Below are 13,129 nucleotides of genomic sequence, written 5' to 3' on the forward strand. Positions count from 1 at the left end.
CGTAGAGTCGTCATCAGCTAGTTGCAATATACTGCCTGAGACCGTTACAGTTGAGAGCGCTGGTCTGAAGTGCCCCAATCGTACCGAACCATTCAAACGCGCGTAGCTACGTACCCAGAGAAATGGACCCACAAAAAACTACCCCCCAGGATGATGGCGTCCTGCTTTGTTGTTATACGGCATCCGGTGAAGACGCCTGCATATGCCGCGAATGCGGCGCACCAGCTCTTCCGCTGCAAGAACTGGAAGCCGATACATATTGGATCCAGGGAGAAAGCGATTTTAATTGTATTTTTTGTCACTCTGTCATTACAATCTCTGTTGTACCCTAAGCCTATAGCAGACGCCCATCTCATAGCGTTATTCGTTGCTTATACCTTTCACCGAGCAGATCCCAAGCTGGTCAAATCGCGCTCCGACAGCGGTTGACCTCGTGCCCAATGAAGAGCCATAACGACATATTTAGTGTAAAAAGCCCTGACCTATATCTTTTCAGTCGAAAGCCACCAACATTAATACTAAAACTACTGCGAGGACCACTAGTAAGTACCGGTCGACTGTGACAGGGCCGCTGGCACCAGACGTCGTCGGGGAGCTTGATGGGGCCGCGCTAGAAGTTGTTGCAGTGTTATTCTGAGACGGGGAAGCCAGGATTTTATTCAAAACATAGATTAATCCGTTGTTCGTCCTGATGAGAAAACAATTATTATGAGAGAGAGGTGGGCCAGTGTCGACGCCGGACTTACAGCAAAGGGGACTGGACAACTTTGGCGTCATTAAAATACGTATCGTTTCCTTTCAGGGTGATTTTGATTGTTGTGTTTCCCATAGATGTGAGTTCCATGCCATCGCGGATGTGATCTGGGTATAGAGGCTGCGGGAGAGCATAGGACCTTTATTTGCCGGTTAGTTTGTTGTTCGCAAACCGCTTGAATGTGAAAAGTCTTACCACATTATCGAGTTCAACTCGGAGCGGCTCAGGTTTTCCTGTGGATTGCCGGCGGCTTCGAACGCTGCGTTACTCGGGGCCAAGCATGTCACATTGGACGCGTAATCGATGGCATCGTAGACGTCGGTATTCTCCAGCGATTCACTCAGCGTCTTCAATGAAGATTCACCTTCCAGCGTATTGGAGCAGTTTCTGGGGAGATCTAGAACCCTACGCGCACCGTCAATTTGTTAGAAGGTAATTCGGTCTGTCAGCCGGATAGCTAGCAGTAGCGTGGACTCACTGGTTTACTATATGGAGATAGCCTCCCGGCCATGTCTTGTCAAGCGCCATCAAGATCGCTGCATCGGCATCCCCCCCGGCCTGCAGGCTAAAGCCTGCATCCTCGTGCTGCCGGGCCTGGACGTAGACCACCTGCCCATTGGCGTCGGCTCCGAAAGTCTGGGTCAGCTCAGCGCCAGCCGAGCGGTTGTTGTACAGCTCGCCCTGCAGAAGTGTGGGGATAGTTATTCCCCTGGCAGCGCTGAAGTTGGCAGAGGTCAACCCCGCGCCGAGAATGTGGTAGGACAAGATGTTGTTGAGGTCGGCGGAGGCTGCCTGAGACAGCGGCTGCCCATTAGTTGAGGAGTATTTGGCGAAGGCATCATTGTCCGGCGCGAGCACCGTGACGCTTGGGTGACTTGAGAGAAGGGCATCGAAGACAGCTGGACGTTGATCAACGAGACTTTTCAAGCTGGTGAGGGATGGGAAACCCGCCAGCGCAGCAGACAAGTCTGATGCAGGTGCGGCCGCGACCCCAGACGCGAAGGCTGCGAGGCAATAAAATCCCCCAATTGACGAAAACATGGCAGAGAGCGGCTTAGTCGCGCGATGCTTGGCGACATCAAATAGGACGGAGGATATAGAGGCTCTGTTCTGCCCATCGCATAGCCGACAACATGAGCTCGGGTGAGATTGTGAGCCACATTATATTGAAATCTGGCGTGCAATACTTCGTTCTTGTACTAATTATATGGCTGCGGCCAAAATGGAACCGTCTTGGTACCGGTATGACCCCCCGCCTCCGCGGGAATTGTGTTTCCATTGGCTAGCGTCCTCGGCACTTGCCGGGGGCTAATTACGCGTAGAGTCGTCCCTCATTACAACCATTGTCTCGCGCGGTACGTGAGCTCGGCCGGCTGGGCGGTAAGTTCCGTGCGGCTCATGCGGGGATCTGGAGAGACGAAAGCAGCGCAGGCCTGTGCGCCTGCAGCCCGCTTCCGCGGTCAACTTGGGCAGTACAGCGCTTGCGCCGGCTTCCGATCTTCTGGGCCAATCAGAACTCGTTTAGCGTAACCGACTCAGGTTATGACTGTGAGACTGACGCCCGGTCTTCTCTTCAACTCTTGTTGAAGAAAGACCGGGCGTCATGACGTAAGGTATTAGCTGTTTTGACGACACCTCCTCGTCACCGTCTTCTCTCGCCACCCACACCAGTGGCGGGCCTCCAGCAAGTCACACACGGTATGTCGGGCCTGGCGTTCAGCTGAAGGTCTGGCCTGGGCCACAGAGCCCCATCAAACCAATCCTCAAAAGCGGGACGCACCCGTTGCTGTGCACCCGTATCCGAGGTTTCCCTGGTGCATTTTTCGTGGCAGAGAAAGCGTGCCTGTTCTCATTGACGGAAACACCCCCTCGTTCCGTCGCTGATCCCACATAGCCAACGAGCTCGTCACTTGCTTTTCCTCCCAGGCATGAGGAGGGCCGTTGGCCGCGCAGTCTTGAGCTATGCTCTCGGCCCGGTTGACGCCAAAGCGTTGAAGTGGAGTAACAACGGCCCGAGATGGGTTCCTCCCCAGGAGACGCTTCTTGGCTACATGCCCTCTCTCGGCATGGAACCGCCAGTGCCAACAGCAACACCTCCTCTAGGAGCCTCAAAGCCAAGGGGAATCCTAGAGGCCCGTGGCTCGGACGATAACACGTGCGGTTATGTGAGTGGGAGTCGATGTTAGTCCACCCAAGGTGCTCGATGTAAATTATATCGACTAATACGACACAGCCTTGTCAGTGTATTGCGATGCGACCGCCCGTTGTGTGTATAACTCGATCAATTCTTATATTGGCTGCTGCGCCGATGCTACTACCGCTTCGGCCTGCCCGATCTGGACAACGTGCTACGACTCCACGGACCGCGATAGTTTCACGACAAAGAACGGCTACACCCAGTGGTGGTATGTCCGTCCAAACCCGAGTAACCAGACTTACGCTTATACATGACAGCGGCGACTCGCGCTACCCTTACTGTGCCACCTACCTCTACCAAGACCAAGCCTTGCGCGGCTTCACCCTGCTCGGCTGCGCCGTGGCCGCCGGCACGGAAGAAATTTGGTTCACCCCGGTCGAGAGCAGCACGCCGACAAGCCCTTCTACCACTACCCCTACTGACCCCAACCCTCGTCCTCCCCCCACCACCTCCACCCCGCCTCCGCCCACCCCCACCCCCGTCGGCCCCATCGTAGGCGGCGTGGTCGGAGGTTTCTGCGCAATCGCCCTCATTGTCCTCGGCATCTGGGCGCTAATGCGCCACAACAAGAAGCAGGAGAACGCCGCCGCTACCGTCGCTACTGGCGCCGGCACTACCCGACAACCACAACAATCCCCTAGTTCAAACCCCTACCAAGACCCGCATATGTCCCAACTTCCAGCGCAGGGTTACATAGGTATCGACCAGCCGACTATGGTGAGGAGCCCGCCGCCGCCGCCGCCAGAATTTTTTTTTGTGCAGGGCACGTCATCGCCTCCACAGCAGCAGCAGCAGCAGCAAGGGGGATATCCGGAGCAGCAGCAGTTTGGGAATGTCTCGCCTGAGACGCAGGTTGGTGCGGCGGGGTATCAGCAGCAGAAGTATTCGCCGCCGCTGCAGCCGGGTCAGCAGGGGGGGTTTGGGGGTGCACAGGGCGATAGGGGATATATAGCTGAGTTGCCAGCGGAGAGAGGAATGGAGAGTTGAGCGAGTTTTAAGGTGTAGGAGTGAAGCCCTACCAAAGTGATGCGGAGGGATGACGGGTTTTCATAGTTGAGTCTATATCTACGGATCGAGGGCTTCTCATAATGGGTATGATGAGAAAATGAGGGGTAGAAATAATCTGTATGTGTATAAATTCTAGAATGTAGTGGGCACTACATGTAACGGTCTCAGGTAGTATATTGCAAATAGCTGATGACGACTCTACGAGTACACTGAACTTGGAGAAGAAAAGGAGAGACGACAGACTCTGGTAGCTCGCAAGCATACTTATCCTCGTAGGCGCGCTGGTCTGAGCGCGTTGCTAGAAGGTTCGGTGTGCTGTGGAGCGAGTGGGAATAGCCTCATCAGGGGGCTTGGTATTGGCCGAGAGTCGCCGAGGCTCGCACCGGGCCCAGCCCGTTACAGTATCTGGCTCACGCGGTTACAAGGGGACAAGGCTGATGGCTCTTTCTGGTGTTGTGAGCTGTGTTCCAGCATCTTCAACTCCCAGGCTACAAGCGCTGCTGCTCAACACCTGAAGAAGTCCCATAGGATTACCGAAACAGCTGGTAATGCCGAAGAGATCAACAGCAGTGTTGAGGGTCCAAGCAAACGCGTACGATTGGCTGCTGGGTTACGGTCTGTTGCTACAGCGAGTCACGCACTTCGAGTTCCTATATTAAAGAGCACCTCAGAGATGTTTAGGGAGACGATGCTCAACTGGATCGTCGAATATAACCTACCTTTTTCACTCGTCCAGAACTCTCATTTCCGGAGTCTGTTGATGCAGTTAAACGCTGAGAAGGTTGCTTCCTTATTACCAGAGTCTGGGTCGACAGTGAGGAAGTGGTTAGACGACCTTTTCGCCCAACAATTCGCCTTGCTCAAGCGGTCTTTAGCATCAGCTCCGGCCTTCAAGAAACACCTCTCTTTCGACCCATGGACATCATCCAAACTCCATCGCCCTATTGGCGGTAGTTGGGCACTACCTTGACGGTTCAGGAACCCTGAAAACACATCTACTGGCCCTCGAAAGGATCAAAGGGAGCCACAGCGGTGATAACCTAGCCCAAGGAGTTGTTGCTGTCGTCGAGCGCTTTGGCCTGGCCCAGCAATTGGATTATTTCCAGTCCGACAATGTGGATTCAAATGATGGCTGCATCTCTGCCGTACTACAACACCTCAACCCCGCGCTGACTGCCGTCGAAATCACGAAGCTAAAGAGGAAGCGCCGACTCCGCTGCTTTGGCCAAGTCCTCAATCTTGTTGCCAAAGCCTTCCTTGAGGGAAACAATAAGAACATCCTTCAAACACTCGAGGAAAGTCCTCAAGCCCGCCTTGACAATGAGCAAGAGGGAGAGCTTCTGAGGCAATGGCGGAAAGCTGGGCCCATTGGAAAGCTCCACTACCTTGTGCATTTCATTCGCCGCAGTCCTCAGCGCCGCGAGAGCTTTCTTGAGGTTGCCAAGGGCCAAGTTATCCGAGGAGGAGCGAGAAGAATTCGGTTCTATCCTGCTTGACGCCAATACCGCCAAACTTCAACTTCGGGCCGATAATAACACCCGCTGGAACTCTGTTTACCTCATGATTGAGAGGGCAATGGTGTTGAAGGACCCGTTGGTGTTTTCGGTGCGTTGGTCCCGGGAAAAAGATCCCCAGAAGCGGCTCAATAAGGAGATGCTCCTTACAGCCCCGGACTGGTCAATTTTGACGGAAGCACTTGCGATTCTTGAGCTTTTCAAAATCATCACGAAGAAGTTTGAGGGCAGGGAACCCAATTTTGCCGAGGTTATCGCCCACGCATATACGTTGCTCAAGGACCTCGAACAGTTAAGCCAACAATACTCCAAGGCCTTCGAGAAAGCGTCGTTTGCCAGCCCAGAGCTCGTTCCCCTCGAGTTACCGCCTCGGGAAAAGTCCCCCCGGCCGCCACCATCACAGCCCAGAAGACCCCAACGAGCCTCGCAGTTGCCACGGCGGTTTGAAGGCTACGAGGTTGATCTCCCAGGACTCAGAAACAGACGTCCTGGTACACCGTGCGGTCCTCAAATTGAGATTGGAGATCCTGTGATTGAGGACCTCGACAGTGATGGCGCTAACATAATCCAAACAAGCCTCGGGATCGCTATTCAGAAGCTCAGGAAGTATGTGGTCTTGATGGAGGCATCTCCAGCTTATTGGGCAGCAATGATACTGCTCCCTGGTTGCAGAGCGAGGTGGATACAACGATTCTTTGTTAACGAGCGAGGAAGAGCGGAGATGATTGTTGGAGAGTCCAAGGAGTTCTTTGAAGAGGAATATCCAGGCGAGGAACAAGCCCATGTGAGCCCTGAGCGCCGGCGGCCACACTACCTCTATGGAGATGACTTCTACGATCCGCCCGAGGCTCTCCACGGCCTGGATGAGGTAGCAGCCTACCTTGGCGAGCGTGTTAGGCAGGTGGAAGATCCGTCGCAATGGTGGTTGAGTAACCAGGAGCGATTTCCTAGGCTGTCAAAGATGGCGCTCGACTTGCTCTCTCTTCCACCCATGTCAACGGAGTGCGAGAGGACGTTCAGCCTTGCGAAACTGGCCGTGGGAATGCAGAGGCACTCTACACAGGAGCATACAATATCCAAGCTCCAGTGCCTAAAGAATTGGCTGCGAAATCAAGGTCCTCTTAGCAGGGTTGTAATCAGGAACCTGGATGTCTGGAGAGGGCCGAGTGACTCGGTCGGCTCGGAATAACCTCACCCGGAATCATGTGACTATAATTGTAATTCTTCAATTCAATTCAATTCTGGGGCTTCAATCAATCATTATTCAGAAAGGCCTCAATTCAATCCAATTATGAGGCTTGGATTGGATTGATTGGATTGTTGGGAGCGCTGGCCATAACGCTTAAGCATATCTTGTTGGAACCTGCAGGGCGACGACCGCTCAGATATGCGCTGGAAGAAGCTATTCCCAGTCAAAGCAGTGGATTGAATTTTTAAGGTGGTAAAAGTGATTGATTGACCATGCTGTTGATGGGCATGGGAGAGGACTAAGTATGTAAGGAAGAGGGGTTGCAGTGCTGGCACCATTCAACCGTTGAATGCAGCCATCAAGGCGGCTTCGTTCCGACATATCTCCCTAACGCACATGCATGATGCACCTCTTTGTGACCTCAACAACGGCTCCCCGATGTAAGACAGTCCTGGCGCCCCCGATTCTGGTCGTCTCGAAATGAAGCGTCCTCGACCTCATCGAGCATTTTGTGACAGTACGACCCAGCGGCAAGGCTGGAAACAACGCAACGCAACGCAACGCGACTCCCAATTTGCGTTGCGTTGAAGGTGCAGATGTTGGATTTGAGGGCAATTTTCAGTGATTTGCGTTGAACCAACGCGGTAGTGTGCCCGCTGGGTAAGGCTGGAAACAACGCAACGCCCTGCAACGCGCGTTGGGCCAACGCAAAGCAAAGCAACGCAACGCGACCGAACAAAAGCTCAAATCAACGTGTTGGAAGTGATGGCACTTGAAACTCGGGAACTGGGTTGCCGGTGTCGTACCCTGGTCAAGGGTAATACACAGCTGTTACATAAGGTCTGCGAGGTACCCAGATAACTTGAGGAGACGGAGAGAACTCAATCGACAGATTCTGGGCTGGTCCTAAGCACTCGAAAAGTTTACTATTTTAACGGCTCCCATAGAGTGTGTCACCGTGGAATTGTGGCTGTTGGCTTTCCAACAGTTATGAGCCCGGCTCGCAACAACACTTCCCCAACAATCCGAAGCAACAGCCACGAACGCAAGTTCAGGTGCTCGCAACCGCAACCATGACTACGACAGGGAGCATTGTCAAGCTGACCGGCCCGGAGAGCTGGAAGGAGTGGAACCTGCGCTTCATCAACATGGCGCAGGATAACCAGCTCTGGGAGCTTATCGACGCCGTAAGCGCTTCCAAAGGTGACTTCATGGAGCGACCGATTGAACCCAAATTCGCGAACTACCCGAAGCTCCTGGATTCGCCCGCTTCGAGCACGCGCACTGCAAGTGCCACGCTCGGCGGCACCCCAGAGCTCGTCGACACGGAAGGAACACCTCGCAACCTTTCAGAAATGACAACGACTGGGAAGGAGCAATACCGCCAAGATGTCGCCAACTTCCAGTTCAACTGGCGGCGATACGAGACCCAAGGCCAAAGAATCCGCAACGTGAGCAACTGGGTCCAGAAAACGGTCGCTAGCCATATCTACAACGCAACCTGCAAACACGATAGAAAGCTGCATGAGTGGTATGCTGCCCTCAAAGAGCGCGCGGGTACCGACACTCTCGCAGACCGTCGCCGAGCGCTCGAGCGCTACAACACTGCAATCAACATCTTCAATCGCAAGCCGAAAGACATCCAGGACTGGCTCTCGAACTGGGAAACAGCCATTGGCGAAGCCCAGGAAGCATAAGTGCCAAGCACCAACAACTCCCAGATGTGGTGGTCGCAATTCGAAGCAGCCATGAGGAGTGCAGGATACGAATCCTGGTGCGAAGCTTACGCCATCAGCAACCAAGTGCTTATCGACAGCAACCAGCTTACCGTCCACAAGCTCGTAAAGGACTTCCGCGAGCGCCTCCGAAAAGACAGAAACTCAAAGCCACGCACCATCAATAGAGGCTCGTTCGTCACCTTCGCTGGACATACCTCTGACGAGGAAGAGCACGATTCGGAGCCCCCTCGCCGCTCGAAACAGCGCAGCCAAGCGCCTCTCAAGAAAAGGAACCGCAGCCCAGCTCCCACGACCGCCAGCAAGCGTCGCTACACTGAAGGAGCAACCCCAAGTTGCGAAGCCTGCGATAGAAAGCACAGCCTCGAGGAAAGTTGGGCAGCTTGGCCAGAGATCCGGCCGGAACACATGTACCCGTCTGAGCGTGCTGAAGGCCGCGCTCAAGAGCGCATCGATCGTGATCCCGAGCTCCGCAAGCGGGTCGAACAGCTCAGGAAGCGCGTCAAGAAGGGAGACAAAGATGCCGTAGTGCCCCTCAAGAGCGCCCTCAAAGAAAGTAACTCTCAGCCGCGCGCTGAAGAGGAACATTGACTAGCCTATCCGCCAGCGAGGGTTAGCGCGTGCCTCCTGACCATCGCAGCGGCGTTTACAGGCATCGAATACCCTCTCAAGAACTCTATGATCCTCAACTCTGGCGCAACTATCCACGTCTGCGATCAAGTCAGCCGTTTCAACAATCTTCGTGCCGCTTCCAAGGAACAATACCTCCGGGCAGGAGAAGGAAGGCTTCGCATCCATGGATTTGGCGAGGTCGACATTTGTCTGAAGAACCCACTCAGCAACAAGCAATTGCTCCGCCCGAAGAGTGTGGCATACGTTCCAGAGTTCGCTACAAACGTCGCGTCGCTTAGAAGGCTTCGAGAGCAGGGCATTTAATGGGACACGCGGCCGCGAACAACGCTCCTTCGGAACCCAGACGGAACCGTTCTCGGCATCGTGGAGGACCACTACGACCAATTTGTACTCGAATACATACCCAATGATCGGGACCGCGCCGCGTTCTTCACACGCCGCAACCGGTTCAATTCGTGGACCCAGAGGCGCCCGCGCAAAGCGGAAGCATATCGCTGGCACTTGCGTCTTGGCCATCCGGGGCCTGGAGCTGTTCAACGGTGTCGAGCGCTTCTTTGCGTTTGGCGTTCTTGAACGTGATGACGATGTCGTCGACGTAGAAGAAGATGATCACGCCGTTCCTTCTGTGAGCGCAGGGTTCGTGAGGCACAGGAGTATACCCTAGCGCTCTAAGCGCGTGTGTGAGTTCTCGTTGCCAGAGAAGTGGCGACCGGCGGAGTCCGTAGAGCGCCTTGTTGAGTTTCAGTATCCACCCTGCGCGCCTGTGTCCTGGTGGCATACGCATGAAGACGTCTTCGTCGAGGTCGGCGTTCACGAAGGCATTGACGGCGTCGAATTGCAAGAGCTCGGGGTCGAAACGTGCGGCGATTGCCATGATGGCTCTGAACGATCTTCCCGCTAGGGTCGCGGCGTAAGTATTCTGGTCTCCGTTTCGAAGTTGTTGGTCGCCTCTAACGACTAGGCGCGCCTTCGCCTTGATGAATCTGCCATGCTTGTCAAATTTGTAGACATATACCCATCGGCAGTTGGGCACCTTGTGCCCTCGTGCGCGTCGATCACGTGTCAGAATCTCGGTCCACGAGCGCATTTTTGCGTGCTCTTGTAAGTGGTCATGTTCAGCTTTCTTGACTAGCTCACCAAGTGGATGTCTTCAAACTCTTGATGCCTGTTTGGCGGCTCGGGCATTTCTCTGCGATGAATTTTGTTTCCAGCCTTCAATCGGCGTTCAATGACCGCTTTTGTGATGCGGTTGCCCTGCTCAGTCTTAACCACTGTCGCTCTCATGCCGGCAAAGAAAGCTCCTTTCCAACAGTCCGCGGGAAACATCCTCGCTTGCGCAGCGGGAGACCCAAGAGCTGCGTCAGCATGGAATGCGCCGTGTTGAACAGCAACAGAACCCTGCGTGAGCGCCTCTCTGGCATTCCCAAGCGTTCCTCCTGGACAGAGCCCCATGTCCATTCGGTGCGCGGACCCAGTAATCACTGCAGCCAACAGGGCGGCTGGTGGAGAAGGTGGTGGCGTAGGTAATGGCTCAAACCGCGCCTCGGGATAGAGCTTTCCCACGGACTCGTGAGCGTAGCTATTTGTAGCATACTGGGCGGTCTGATCAGCTGTGGGAGCTGCAAATGTGGTTTCTGAAGCTGTGCGAGCTTTTGCAGGATGGGTAAGATGGCGGTCGTCACCGCGAGAGCTTCCCGGAGCTTGGCCGGTTTGCAGGCGAGAGGCTCCCTCAACTTGGCGGATGAATTCGAGCCGCGAGAGGTTGGTTCCACAGCTTGGCCGGTTTGCGGGCGAGAGGCTGTGCCTGCTTGGGAGACTGGTTCGACTGCTTGACCGGTTTGCGGGCCAGAGGCTGTACGAACTATGATTGTATTTTGAATCTCTTCTTGTGAGTCCAGGAGGGCTTCTTCCACCCCCCGAGGTGCGAGCGCTGGGTCAACCTGCTCTTCAGCTTCCTTAGGGAGAGCGCATTCTTGCAGAAGGGTGGACAACTCATCTAAATTGAGCTCTCGGATATCATCTCGGAGCTGCGGAATAGCTACCAGCTCACTGGGGGAGATGAGCTGCAGTAGTTCCTAGGCATCGAAATCATCAGAGACCGCCAGAAGCGCTTGATCTGGCTTTCGCAGTCCTCATACATTGAGAAGATTGCCGCATCGGCACAATCAAAACCACTTGCGCGCTCTCCAATGACGAAGGAGGAATTCTTGCCATTCGAAGGGATCGCCACCACGCGGGAAATCACAGTCTACCTTCGGAAGATTGGCTCCCTACTCTACGCGGCTGTCATCACACGCCCTGACATCGCATTTGCCACTTCACGGCTCGCTCAATTCACGACGAACCCAAGACCAGAGCACCGGAAGGCTGCGGACCGAGTACTCTGCTACTTGGGACAAACCAGCACCCTCGCTCTGCAGTTGGGAGGTGCGGATGATCTGCGCATCGCCAGTGATGCGTCACACGCCGACAACACGTTGGACAGCAAAAGCAGCCAGGGATTTGCCATCAAGTTCTTCGGCGGTTTGATCGCATGGCGCGCCAACAAGCAAGACACGGTCACGACTTCCACTACAGAAGCCGAGCTCCTAGCGCTCTCGCAAGCAGCCAAGGAAGGCCTCTACATCAACCGCATGATCCGAGAGTTAGGCATCAAACTCGACACGCCACGTATCATCATCGAATGTGACAACAAGCAAACGATCCGCCTTGTGACGGAAGAGCTCGCCAAGCTGAAGACGAGCTTACGGCATGTGGACATCCACAACCATTGGCTGCGCCAGGAATATGCGCGTGGGAAGATTGATGTGACGTACACGGAGAGCGCCAAAATGATGGCTGATGGCCTCACGAAGGCGCTCGTGCAAGGAACGTTTGAGAACTTCAGAGAGCAGATGGGACTTGTGGACGTCCGTGAACAGCTTACGGAGCGCAGGAGGAAGGAGGACAGTGCCATTTGACGCTATTCAAAAGGATGGAAAAGCCAGCCTCGCCCTCGCGGGCTCAACTGGGGGGTTGTGTTGGAAGTGATGGCACTTGAAACTCGGGAACTGGGTTGCCGGTGTCGTACCCTGGATGGATGGATGGATGGAATTTATTTCGCCCGGAGGCACGAAGCCTAAAGGGGTCGTACCCTGGTCAGGGGTAATACGGCTCCCACTAGACTGACGGGTCCGTGTCGCTTAGATAAGCACAACGATTATCTAAGCACCCAAAAATGCATCTAACGCGGCCACCACCCCACGCGCGCAACACCCATGCGAAGCGCGGACACGACCGCAGACATTATCGCCATGGCCGCCTTCCCAGACGACTGCCTCCCTCCCGAATCCTACTTCGAGTCGCGTGAGGCCTTATTCGAGTCAATCAACTCGTGGGCTGGGCCAAGAGGCTATGCTTTTACCACTCAAAGGTCAACGAAGGAGAAGAATGGTACTACGACAGTTATCTATGCATGCGATCGATCACGCAACCCTCCTGATAGCTTGCTGGAGCGTCAGAGAAGAACAACAACTCGAAAGACGAATTCGTGTTCTCGGAGGCTGAGAAGTGGAAGGAGTTCTACAATTCTTGGCACTCGATCATCAACTCGCCTACCGAGAAACATTATACCAAACGCCTTGCTGAGTTCCAGCAGAACTACGTTCCCGAGCACCCGGAGGAAGTCGGGTATATCAAGGCTACGTGGCTTATTCCGTTCAAGGAGAAACTCGTACGTGCTTGGGTCGACCAGTCGACTCATTTTGGCAATACAGCTACCTCGCGAGTGGAGGGAATTCACGCGCTCCTCAAGTCGTACTTGAAGAGATCGACATTCGACCTTTTCGATGCCTGGAAAGCGATTCGCCTCGCCCTCCTCAACCAACTGTCCGAATTACAGTCAACTCAGGCGAAGCAACAGACCCGAACGCCTCTTGAGCTCTCAGTGGCTTTATACGGAGCTGTACGAGAATGGGTGTCGCATGAGGCGTCAAGGAAGGTCGAGGAGCAACGCAAGTTACTCGCAAGGAGGGACCCCCCTCCATCTCCTACTTGTACAGGCACTTTCTCTCGAGTCTATGGGCTCCCATGCTTACACGTCTTAGATGCTCGTCAAGG

General features: G+C 54.6%; 5 protein-coding genes across 5 annotated transcripts; 3 read left to right on the forward strand and 2 right to left on the reverse strand.

The window, feature by feature from the left end:
- N657DRAFT_465542 (uncharacterized protein) lies at window positions 1–484 on the forward strand. Its single transcript, XM_062787510.1, has one exon. It carries the CDS (start codon window positions 151–153, stop codon window positions 427–429), a length of 279 nt encoding a protein of 92 aa, XP_062641739.1. The 5' UTR covers window positions 1–150; the 3' UTR covers window positions 430–484.
- On the reverse strand, window positions 297–1,948 carry N657DRAFT_651772 (FAS1 domain-containing protein). Its single transcript, XM_062794231.1, has 3 exons — window positions 1,233–1,948; window positions 950–1,159; window positions 297–893 (listed from the first exon to the last, which is right to left on the reverse strand). Exons 1-3 carry the CDS (start codon window positions 1,793–1,795, stop codon window positions 743–745), a joined length of 924 nt encoding a protein of 307 aa, XP_062641740.1. The 5' UTR covers window positions 1,796–1,948; the 3' UTR covers window positions 297–742.
- A 336-nt stretch (window positions 1,949–2,284) lies between these two features.
- N657DRAFT_651774 (uncharacterized protein) lies at window positions 2,285–4,141 on the forward strand. The gene is made up of 3 exons (XM_062794232.1): window positions 2,285–2,935; window positions 2,988–3,159; window positions 3,209–4,141. The coding sequence occupies exons 1-3, from the start codon at window positions 2,683–2,685 to the stop codon at window positions 3,936–3,938; spliced, it is 1,155 nt and encodes a 384-aa protein (XP_062641741.1). The 5' UTR covers window positions 2,285–2,682; the 3' UTR covers window positions 3,939–4,141.
- A 3,594-nt stretch (window positions 4,142–7,735) lies between these two features.
- Window positions 7,736–8,905, forward strand: N657DRAFT_556059 (uncharacterized protein; the record flags this gene model as incomplete). The annotated part of the gene is made up of 2 exons (XM_062787937.1): window positions 7,736–8,240; window positions 8,568–8,905. Coding segments are annotated over 2 exons (843 nt in total), but the record flags the coding sequence as incomplete, so codon positions are not given.
- A 1,159-nt stretch (window positions 8,906–10,064) lies between these two features.
- Window positions 10,065–10,382, reverse strand: N657DRAFT_651776 (uncharacterized protein; the record flags this gene model as incomplete). Its single annotated transcript, XM_062794233.1, has 1 exon — window positions 10,065–10,382. A coding segment is annotated over exon 1 (151 nt), but the record flags the coding sequence as incomplete, so codon positions are not given.
- Between the last annotated feature and the right edge of the window lie 2,747 nt (window positions 10,383–13,129).

This window comes from Parathielavia appendiculata, assembly GCF_033297405.1.
Source record: "Parathielavia appendiculata strain CBS 731.68 unplaced genomic scaffold N657scaffold_78, whole genome shotgun sequence".
NCBI classification, from domain to species: Eukaryota; Fungi; Ascomycota; class Sordariomycetes; order Sordariales; family Chaetomiaceae; genus Parathielavia; species Parathielavia appendiculata.